At 37.9% G+C, this 12,018-nt stretch overlaps 1 protein-coding gene across 2 annotated transcripts in view; it reads right to left on the minus strand.

Moving 5' to 3' along the window:
• MGAT4A (alpha-1,3-mannosyl-glycoprotein 4-beta-N-acetylglucosaminyltransferase A) overlaps positions 1–12,018 on the minus strand; it is a 67,039-nt gene that overhangs the window by 39,086 nt on the left and 15,935 nt on the right. The window contains exon 3 of one of the 2 annotated variants that reach the window (XM_072336100.1): positions 134–274. In XM_072336100.1, the coding sequence (XP_072192201.1) occupies positions 134–274 (141 nt within the window). Of the gene's footprint in view, positions 1–106; positions 275–12,018 lie in introns of both variants that reach the window. The other variant, XM_072336091.1, reaches the window with a different exon arrangement.

Here is a 12,018-nt window from a genome sequence, read left to right on the forward strand (position 1 = left end):
TGCTGAACTGCTTCACTCAGCTTTCCTGGCATTCAATTTCTTACTCTACAGTAACAAAGATCTTAATAGTCCAGAGTTATAAAAATAGCTCAATCACATTATGTACCTGAAAAATTATTCAGTGCATTCTTACTTCCATTTGTTTCTGCTACAGCACGCCTGAACTGCTCCAGGATAGCATTCAGCTCCGAAGAGCGTTGTAGAGTCCGGTGCTCAGCGATACGAAGACGTTCCTTCAAAGCATGAAATTCCCGCTGATATGCAATCAACTTTTCTAGAGAGAAAAAAAGATGATGCTGGTTATTTTGGGCAACAAATACCTACAAAGAGCTCTAACAAGGGATAAAGACTGCTCAGCATCTGAAATAGAGCCACCGAGGACACAGCCCAGCACAGTCCCACCCAAGTGCTTACACAAGATACAGAGGGAAGAGTGAACAATAGCAGACAAGGATGCCAGGTGAGCACTGAGGGGCATATGCTCCCCACCACAGCCTCCATTACTCAGCATTGTAAGACAACTCTGAATCCTTTTTTTTTTTTTTTTTTTTTCTTGAGCAGATGCCCCCAAACCCTTTTTCTTAAGAAGTGTAATGGCAGCAGAGTCTTATAAAAGCACAGGTTACGTCTTTTGAAAGCCCTCTCTGTATACTTTGCAAGAATGACTGAAATAAATGCATGTCTCCTTTAAAAGGGGATCAAAAGGAAGAGGGAAATACCAAACCTCACTTGTTCATTTCTTGATTATGCTCTTGCCACCCACAGTAAGCATCCCTGCTCTATCCCTGTTTCATCCTACCTCGCATTTCCCCAGATCTTTCTGCTTACTATCACCACTCTCCTTCAGCCAATCTACAGGTACTGGAGTATCTTAAGCTACTTTGTTTCTCATCATTGCTATTCCAACCACGCACTTACAATCTGTAGATGCACTGGTTTTGTTACCTATCGATTCTTAGTACTGCAGCGGTAGTGAAGAAGCTTTAAAAGCAATTTCTATCTCTTCCTGTTGTCGAATTACAGGATTGTGTGGAATAATTACAGAATTACAGATTTCCCTTGCTAATAATGTTACAGTTCCTCCAACTCCTTTCAATTCCCTTTTTATTTTGTAGTTGGGATGTACTGTTCTGATTACAATTTGAAAGCATTATTAGGTAAAATGCCCCACGTTTAAAAGATGGAAAATTAAAAACATAGGTTGCTACTTCTCGAAAACATTTCTTTTGCCAGATTTCTTTTTTTCATTAAAGCCAAACGATTATTGCCTTTGCACCAACAAACCCAGAACACAGTAATGCTTCTGCACAACACGGTGCTAGACACACCACATGCAGACAACTTCCAGACTGCTGCTTGAAATGGGACTTGTTGCTTTACTCAGCAACATTGAGATGGACAAGAAAGTTTTCTGGAGTTTCTGGCAGGAAGGACATTCTTACTCGCCAATGATAACCCCTCCTCCCCATAAATAAATAATCAAAGATAGCTTGGAGCCATGTCTACAAGTTACAGTAAAGATACAAAACATTTTAGCACCTAAACAAAAAATGGTATTTCATTAGCGTAGATGCCATACTCAAGCACATAGACTGGTATCACTCCCAAAAATGAATGATGGCAGCTTACCTAGATTCTTGGTAATTTCTATCTGGAAAGAATAGAATGGAAGCACATGCAAGGCTTATTGAGGGTTTCCATAGCAGTGGGCAGTCTCAGAAGCAACAAGACCATCAGGTCTCTCCTGTCATCTTTCTCTATTATACAAATAGCAGACAACCTTTAGCAGTGAAACTCTTCCTACTTCTTCTAAAAGCAGGAATCTTTCTGTGGCAGAGTCTGCATTCCTCCAGGGAAAACAGAGAGAACCCTACGGTTCAGATGATCACCTCAACGTGAATTCACACCCTCCCTCATTGAAAGACAAATTCTTGGCAGAGATCAGTGCTCTTTGTACACTTACTACAAGGTAGCATCTACCTCCTTAGTTCATGTAGGTAGTAAGAAGATGGCAGTTACAGGGCTCTTGTAATTTCACGGCAAACTGAAAGTCACAGTCATAAAACCACATGAAACACTGAAGCCAAGTGAAAAAGAACTCCTGTCGTATGAAGAAATGAAAATCGTAATTTTGCATTAAGAGCTATCAATAAAAATCCCTTACTGAGGAGAGAATACTTTCAAAGGAGGTAGTTGTTAAACCATCTTTAACTTCCAATTTATATATCAAAAATAATAAAAAATAAATAAAAATAATAATTTTTAAAAAGGAAATTAGTCATTTTCTTTTTAATGCAATTTAAAATAATACACGCCAAAGTTGACCTGAAGGAACAGTATGAAGCTGCATAAGTTAGGGGTCAGGTTAGGGATTAAGAAAAGGCTCTTCAGCAGAGGGGGCTGGGCATGGAACAGGATGCATAGGACAGTGGGCACAGCCCTGGAGCGGGTGTTCAACGAGTGTTTGGACACCACCCTCCAACACAGAGTTTGAATTCCGGGTAGACCTCTGTGGAACCAGGAGCTGGACTCAATCATCCCTTGTGGGTCCAACTCAGAATATTCTACGTTTCTGTGATCCTACGCTACTAACTCTTATTTTCATGACATACTACAGCACTTCCTGAACAAAGACCGTCAAGAATGTAGGCTCCTAACTGTGGTACTGTGAAACTGATCCCAACAGAACACGTATCCAGTTGTTCAGTTCTGGGGCTCCAAATGAGCAGTACTGGTACTACATTTATATTACTTCAGACCTAAAAAGTGAACACCTTTAAGAAATACTAATTCACTGGTCCAAACTAGACAGCTTCTTACCTCTTCAACCAGACACATCTGGGTTAAGGAGACTGCTCTAAAAGATACATAAACTCCTGAAAGTCATCCTTTAAAAATATATAACTGCCTTTTGTTAGGTCACAATATTATTCAACCAAAAATGCTAAAAATAAGTACAGCCGTAATTTTAAGTTCACTAACCTGCAAGCATTTTGCTAGTTGCTCATGTGAAATCAAGTAAAAATTGTTGTTTGCAAGAACTGAGGCCATTTAAAATACCCACATCTCTAATACTACTAATACTTTCAGATTTATTTTCCTTTTCATATACTTGGATATTAATGTGTCACCTCGTGTTCTAGTATCATATTATTGTTCTATAATACCATTATCTGTACTTAGAAATAAAATAAATTTGTGACTACTTAACAGTTTCTTTTATACCTTTATCATACTTGGAGTAATTCAAAACACTGATTAACTACTCAAATACTTATTTAAAATAACATTAAAAATACAAGCACCACAACAACAGCAACATCAAATTTGACCTTGTTCTAAAAGGCACTTGTAAAGAAGAAAACACAAAATGGCTCTTCCAAAAATAGCAATCATTGCCTCTACCTGACTAGAAAAGTGAATGTCCCTTAAGGCAGTGGAAGCATCCAAATACTCAAACTCTGAAAGAAAAAGCGGTGTCCTGCTGGAGTCAGTACCAGTGCTCTTTAGTATCATCATCAGTAACATCAACAGTGGGACCAAGAGAACCCTCTACAAGTTTTCAGATGACATCAAGCTGTGTAGTTAGTGCACATCCAAGGGATGGGATGTCACCCAGAGAGACCTGGACAGGCTTAGCAGTGGGCACAGATGAACCTCATGAGGTTCAACAAAGCCAAGTGCAAGGTCTTGCACCTGGGTCATGGCAACCCCTGCTATCAGTACAAGCTGGGGGATGTAAGGATGGAGCACAGCCCTGCTGAAAAGGACTTACAGGTACTGGTGGATGACATGCTGGACATGAGCCAGCCATGTGCTCCCACAGCACAGAAAGCCAGTCCTACCCTGAGCTGCTTCAAAAGTGTGGTCAGCAGGGTGAAGGAGGTGATCCTGCCCCTCTACTCTGTGCTGAGACCTCACCTGGAGTACTGCATCCTGATGTGGAGTTCTCAATACAGGACTCAATACAGAACTCAATACGTGGACCTGTTGGAGTGTGTCCAGAGGAGGGCACAAAAACAGTCCAAGGGATGGAACACCTCCCCTATGAGGTCAGGCTGAGAGAGCTCTCGGGAGATCTGGGAGCGGCTTTTCAGTATCTAAAGGGAGGCTATAAGAATGAAGGGGATGGACATTTTTAAATTTGTTTTATTTACATATATACATACATGCATATGTATATATGTAAACATGTACATATTTACTTATATATTTTTAAACACGATAAGGCACTGCCACATGTTGCCCAGAAAGATGGTGGATACTCCATCCCAGAAGACATCCAAGGTCAGGCTGGACATGGCTCTGAGCAACTTGATCTAGTTGTACGTGTCCTTATTCATTTCAGAGGTGCTGGACTAGATGACCTTTAAGTGGCCCTTCCAATTCAAAAGCTTCTATGGTTCTATGAAAATAACTGCATCAAATGTCATTCTTAAGTACTAAGGCACAAGCCTACAAAACTAACATCAAGGTCTTATTTTTATTTAAACTTTGACTTAGCTCAAGTTTGGTATATCCATATTTCCTCCTTCCACACTCCAAAATACAAATTCATTTGAAAGCTTTTTTCCTCAGTTTATGCAAATATCATTAATATATTTCCATTATAAAATGTGGACTTTGAGAGGAACACACGTTACTGTGTTATACAGAAGTCTCATTTGTATTTTAAACCTCACTTCTTTCCTCACAAGGAAAATCAAAATCTGCAAATGACTGTACAAGCTTATCTGGAAATTCAAGGCAGCCTTTCTGAAATGTTTATGTATGATACTTGCAAATATCACACACAAAGAAGTCAATAGTGTAGCATTCAAACCACATTTGACCATTTAATGTTTTATTGCTCAAAGATTTCTCTAAAACTTAAAGAAACTGATCTTTTGTCAAAAAGAATAAAACTACTTTTTCTATAGCTCCTATGTTGAAAAGAGAAATCATAGAATCACAGAATTACCCAGGTTGGAAAAGACCTTGAAGATCATCAAGTCCAACCGCAGCCTACCCTGAAATACTGAATATAAAATCATGAAAGAAACAGTCTCAGAGATCAGCAATTACTGTCACAAAAATATATATATATTTGTGTTTCCACAACATTATGAATAACTTTTCTTCTGCTGAACCCAGGATAATTTAACAAAACAGAGGAAGGGAATCAGACAGTAAGTTACTGGCTTTACATAGCTGATGGAAGAACCCCAAAACATATCTGATCTCCACAAATATAAAACACCCCTCTTCAACAGCAATGGTAGCAAACATCAAACATTCTGTCTCCAAAGATTTCAGCACAATCAATTTTGTTTTAGAATTATTAACTTCTTGTTTCAGTGTAAAACAGTATATTTTTCCATACTTGACTCTGGAAGTCAAAAAGATCAAACAAAACCAACCTGCCTTCATGCTCCAAGTAAGAACAGTCTTCTTAAGAAATTACTTGAGAACTGAAAGCATTAATTCTCTTTTTCTTCTTAACTCTGGTACTTTCAGCAAAACCCCAGAAGCTAAAATCTAAATATTTTAGCTGGCTCGATGCTGTGCATTTCTTGGAAAATTAACACTATGTCAACTCATTCGGTAGTTTGTTCTCTCAATATTTTCTTTCACCTCTCATTACAAGATGTTCTCCTAAATACGCAAGCCTAGAATTTAGACCGGCTCACTTGAAAGATGATGCTGTATTTTGAATATTAAAAATTCAAGTCAAACTGATTCTATCAACTGTGAAGATTTGCATGTTTTTGACCAGAGATGAAATTTCAAATCTCAACCTGCTTTTCCTTCTTTGGGTTCTTTATGACTCTCCTATTACGCTACTGTGAGAAGTCACCCGCAAAGACATTACCCTAAGTAACTAACTCAATCCACTCTCCTTTTTGCTACACTCTTGATTACATCATTTGATTTACTCTGAACATTTAGACAGTTCATTAGCCAAGTTTTAAACCAGATGTCAAGTTTCTGAACTCATCATGGAGTTGCTGAATATCTTAGCATACATCTAGTTTCTTAGCTTTTGGTTTCTTAGAATTTGTGCACTTCAGCATGACTTCTAACAGCAAAGAGAGCTCTCCCTTAGATACCTTTCAATAAAGGTATCAAAGTAAAGGAATAAAGAAAAATATCCTACTGTTTGAATTTACAGAAGCATTTTGTGGATTATCTCAGCACAACAAAAATAGCATAAGTAGTCTGCACTGAGGGTAAATTACCTTTACCGTCAGAATATTTAGTGTATAGTAATTCCAAATGTAAAACATACTGAGCAACAAGATGGTACAAATATCCTATAAAAACAACATTGCAAACTTATGGATATTCAGCTTCAACGCTCTTAAAATGATCAACAGTTCTTAAGCAAAAAAAAGAGCTACCGAAAAACCTATGTTAGTTTTCATATTCAAAAAGATGTTCTAAAAGTGTTAGTGAGAAAACTATTTTGGGTGCATTTCTACACTGTCAGAGTGGAGTATGGACATCTGTGGAATAAGCACAATTCTGCTGTGTCTGCCTCTTTGTTCTGCAAAAACCCTTCAAAAAGGAAAGAGATGGGTCAGTATCAAAGAAGGAACCCAGTAGATACTGAACTTTCAATTACAGAACACGCTTGAAAACTGAACACTGAAACCTTCACACACACAAGAATCTTACACTGAAATTAAAACTGAACAGGAATATTGGTCAAGACATGAGTATTATTAAAGCAACAACCACTGAAAAACACTCCGCTAACTGTTAAGACGTCTTGAGGACTGCCTGGGTTCATCAAACATGTTGCAGATACAATTAAGTATTGCCAAGAGCATGCAAATACAAGACAGCCTTCATCTGTCTGTTAAAGCTGACTGACACAAAAATTCAGATTTTGCTCATTACCTTTGACAGTAGCAGAAGATATACATACACACACACACACACACACACACAAAACGTTGCATCAGAGAACAGAGATAGAAGCACTCCAAAAATCAGATGTTTAGTGACCCTCTGGAGGTATCTCTTTAAAAAAAAGAGTGAAAAAGCACACAAAATAAAAGGGGATTTTGTATTCCTGATAATCTCTGCAAAGTCTGACTCCACCTAGCCTTCAACAGGGATGCTATAATAGTCTGGGCCTCTAGTAGAAACAGTGCAACTCTGAGTAAGAACAAAATAAGCGTGGGTGCTGGGTAATAGGCTACCTCTTCTTATCCTTTGGTCATTTTTTTTCCCCATTTTTCCCCATCATTTTTTGCAGGGAACCAGGAAGGGGAAGACTGGAGAAAACAGAATTAAGAATTGCCTTCAAACCCTTACAACCCCCAAGGGTGTTTCAGCAATTCTATTAGTATTGTTGCTCTTCCTCAAAGAGAGTCATTTACTGTCTGCTAAAGGGAGCACAATCTGCAGCATAAAAAGCATCATGAAAGCTTCACAAGCCATTATTTGTCTTATCAATCAAGCAGGTTTACAAATATGTTAAATCACAGGCCACTTCCACAACTGGAAATAGAACAGACTGAACTAAGGTGACTGTATTTAAAAAAAAAAAAGAAAGCAAGAAAAAAGCAAGCTGTAATTTACTCAAGAGCTCTGTGGTGGTACAGCTGCATGTCTCCAAAGGCAGATGCATCAGACAACAACAGAAAGAAAAATCACAAAACGCTTTATGACCTTTCCATATCAACGGCAGGCAGCTGAATCTTCCTGCAATCAGATAGACACCCAGAATAACAGATCTGCCACCCAGAGAAAAGAACCAGCCACGGGCTTGGCATGCATAAAAGAAAGCAAGACAAGTACAGAAGGCATAGTTTTGTCACACTGTGGGCCTGATTTATATTTCCTGCTCTTACCAAACTGAACTCCTGAAACCTCGCAGCCTCTTTGTTCACTAAATGGGAACAGGAAGAATGACTGCCTTCTGACACAGCAACAAAAGGCTCTGGTTGGCAACAAAGCATTGCACGCAAATATTCAATTAGTAAAAACAAGTAAAAGCAGAAACAGCTACCTGGTGAGACAGGGTCCTTCCTCTATCCAAGACGGGAATATTCAAAACATTATTCAAATGAATAATGCCTCACTTGCAACAGTACTAAACTCAACAACATTTAAGCTTATGGCCTACCCTAGTGATAACCCTTTCAGTTTTCCTCTTCCAGCCCTAGGGGTCCCACTCATTAGCTCCTCACTCACAAGCAGGACAATCTCAGCATCCTAAAACTAAGACTACTTTCAGCTGAAGTGCTACAAATTCAAGGTTTCACAGCAAATGTTTCATGTTCTTTGCGCTCACACTTTAGAATCTGTGAGAAGACACCGTAGTAAATGCTAATTCAGGCACTTCAGTACTTAGTTACTCTACAGCTCATTTCTTCCATTAAAAATAAAACAGAAATGATTGTCATGGCAGTAGCAAGCTTCATACATTCCTATTATACTTGCAACAAGAATGATCAGTTTACAAGTTGATACGAACTACAAGGCTTAATGGAGAGCATCCACAGTGAGATCTGTACAAAGCCAATATGTGTATGAAAGGCATGTTACTCCTCGGTGAATTAGAAACTGGAATTGACCAGCACACTGACAAGATTTTTTTCTTAATAGCCAAACTAAATTTCTCCTTTTAGTTGAAAGCCACACCCCCTCATCCTGTTACCACCAGACTGCATAAAAATGCACTCTATCCTGCATGAAAGCTCCCTTATGGAAGGCCGCAGTGAGCACTACCTGGAGCCTTCTCCAAGCCAAACAAGCCTAACTCCCTCAGCCTTTCTTCATAGTAGAGGTGCTCTAGCTCTTTGATCATCTTTGTGGCCCTTCTGTGCATCAGCTCCAACAGCTCCACACCCTTGTGTTAGGAGCCCTAAGCCTAGAAACAGTATTTTGGGCGGGTTTTGCAAAATTTTAAAGCACATACAATTAGTTACTATTCGTGATGCCAAAATCCTGCTCTCACTGAGACTGTACAGCCATCCAGCATCCACAAAACAGCCAAGAAACACATAGTGACATTGGCTGAGGAAAATATGAGCCATAGCTTTCACTGCACTTTAGAAGTCTGGCTTCCAGAGTTCAGAAGATACTCACAAATCACACTTAAGTGCCACTCTCTCATATGTTTGGCTGAGGAATGAAACCAGTCATACGAGTATGGCCAAAAAGTTCCATCCACACTCAAAAGAGGTTGCAGAATCCAACTGTGCCAATTTGCTTATAAAAATGGCAAAATGTCATCACAATCTGATATAATGATCAGCAGTTAAAAACCGAGTATAGTTACAAATCATATTTGTACCCAAGAACGTCAAATTAAGTGATGGCCTAAGAAAGTCTTAATAAATAAATTAGCCCCCAAAATTAAATCTCAAGTGTGTTTATGAAGTAATTTTTGATCTCCTGTCTTAAAACTGCCTAAAATTTGTAAGATTGTGTCCTTGAAATGTTACAATATATTATCATGGATGACTGCTCCCTATAAGCTAATTAGCTTCCTTGTTCCTAATGTGAAATGAAAGCCTTTTATAAGCAAGTTATGATGAGTTACAAATCTGAGGCAGAAAAGTAATCAACCATGCAAATACAGAATAAAGCAGTACACTGTAAACGCTAAGAACAGACATGCTATAAATATAAGCTGTTAAGAAAATTGCTCAAGGTCAAATTTTATCAGTCCTATTTGAACGCTGTCCTGTGGGCCTTTTCAGTTAAGAGTTTGTGGCCTTACCTACATCAGACTGTTCTGTTACTCTGAGGGAATTAGAGATTGCATAATTGTTTTAAAAAAATACATAATAATTCATGATTTATGCAGCAGTCTTGTACGAAGACTTCAGAAAAACAAGAGGTCAATCATGCTCTTATCTCTAAGTCTTGTTACCCAACTGACAGTTCATTTCAGCAATCTTGTATTTCAATCTACCAAAACAATCAGGTAAAATTACTGCTTATTACCCTTGCTTTCCACACAGAAGTGTATTTATTAGGGCTAGAAATATTAAAAAATACGCTTATTCAAGCAACTTGCCCTGCAAAGAGCAGCTTATTTTTCCAGAGCAGCTTTTCCTAACTTAAAATAAATAACTCACCAATTCTAATTTCTTAACTTCTTTGTTGCAACTTGTTCACATATTGCACTTTAGGATCTGTATAAACAAATTACGGTTTTGCATTCTTTCTGATTTTAATGCACTAGCACAAGTCTGAAGTGTTTGCTTTAAAAATTTCAGGGCCGGATCCAATCAACATCCAGATAGGTTTGTTTAAACATTCCTTTGCAGCAGGAGCTGGCGTTGTTTTTACTAACATTTTTAAAGCAACCTGAATATAATCATTTGTAATATCACCTGGAAAGACCTTGTTACTTTGAAATGCAAATTTCAGAACTAATTTACTTGTAAACATTTTTTTGACAAAGTAAGAAACCCTGCTTCTTCAGAGATGCCACTTACACAAAGCAGAGAAGCAACAGAGTAAAACAGCTGAGGCTCTTGGAATCTGCTTCCCGCATTAAAAATAATAATAATAAGCTCGTTTTTTAAAAAGAAATCAGCCAAACTAGAATTGTAACAGTGAAAAGGTTTATACTTAAGGGGTATTTTAAAAGCTGGATAGAGCAGCTAAGAAGAGTTTTAAATGTCTCAATCTCTTTGACTCTGTATATAAATCACTAAATACAAAAAAGGTCAATTTAGGAGATTTCCCATACAGGTGTAAGAATATCGATGACACCAGTCTACACTCTTACAGAGGGTCTGCCATTACTTTAAACACAAGGAATAGAAAGAATAACGTATCAGAAAATTCAGACTCCCATGACTAAAGAGGTCAAGTCAGCAGAAGCATATGGTGCTCTGTCTGTGCATTGGCTTCAGACAATAAGGATAATTAAACACATGATTTGTCTGAGAAGAGCTACTGGCAGCACAGGAGCTGGGCTTCTTTTAAACAGAAAGAATAATTAGCTACAGTGATGGCAAAAAAAAATATATTCACATTTGCAATTGCTTTGTCCCGACCTAAATGTTAACCTAACTAGCATTCAGTCTTCTTTGCCTAGTAAACAACACTGCCCAGGTCTTCACAAACAAATATAATCCTCGGAACTTTTTAGGTTCCAACTTTTATGTTGTTGGTTCTGGTTTTTGTTGTTGTTTTTTTTTAACTCCATGTGATCAGAAGCACTTTCAACTCTGTCAGATCTTCTTTAAAGGGAAGGTCACTGAAATCATATGCTAAATCAGTCCCGCAATAAGTAACCAGTGTTTAACATATCCCTAAACTGTGCAGAAACAGTAAGAATAAATATGAGCTTCACATATTCTAATACCAAAAGCAAAGCAGATCAAGAAAAAAAGAACACAAAAACTCTAATTTCTGCTGTAGATATACTTAGCACAAAATGTTCATTTTAGGATATTAATAAAAGAGCTCAGGTGAGCATGTAATCCAATGGGTTTGTGTCATTTGGGTATTCTTTACAGTGTCTGGGGAAAAAAAAAAAAAAGCATTATCTTTCAACATCCTTCATAAAAACTCTACCTCTTGTCTCTGCACAAGACTCCAAGTGTGGCTTTCTAACAATCTGTGAGATACTTGATATTGATATATTGATATTACATCGTAACTCCTAAAATTAACCCTGATGCAAAACTGCCAATTCTCACCTGATATAAATGAAGAGAGACACTTCTTTCACCTGGAGTACACAGAAAGATCTGCTGAGAGCGTAAACAAGAGTAACTACTTTCCTTTAGGTAATTCAACCCCTTTCAGTCAGCTCTACTAGAAGTGATCATCTGTGACATCTCACGTTCCTCCGCAGAACTCAATCACCTGTTCATTGAAAGTAGCTGACAAAACAAGTAGATAACTCTATGTTCTATAATACTTAAATCCACATGCTACTGAGAGGTCTCACATTCATGGAGCATTGTCATTTGTTTTTATATAAAGTATATATACATAACAAATACCTATTTTTTTCCTTACACACCTTTTTATGAAGGCACCAAAGTTCCAATTTAA

Source organism: Excalfactoria chinensis, chromosome 1 (genome assembly GCF_039878825.1).
Source record: "Excalfactoria chinensis isolate bCotChi1 chromosome 1, bCotChi1.hap2, whole genome shotgun sequence".
NCBI lineage: Eukaryota > Metazoa > Chordata > Aves > Galliformes > Phasianidae > Excalfactoria > Excalfactoria chinensis.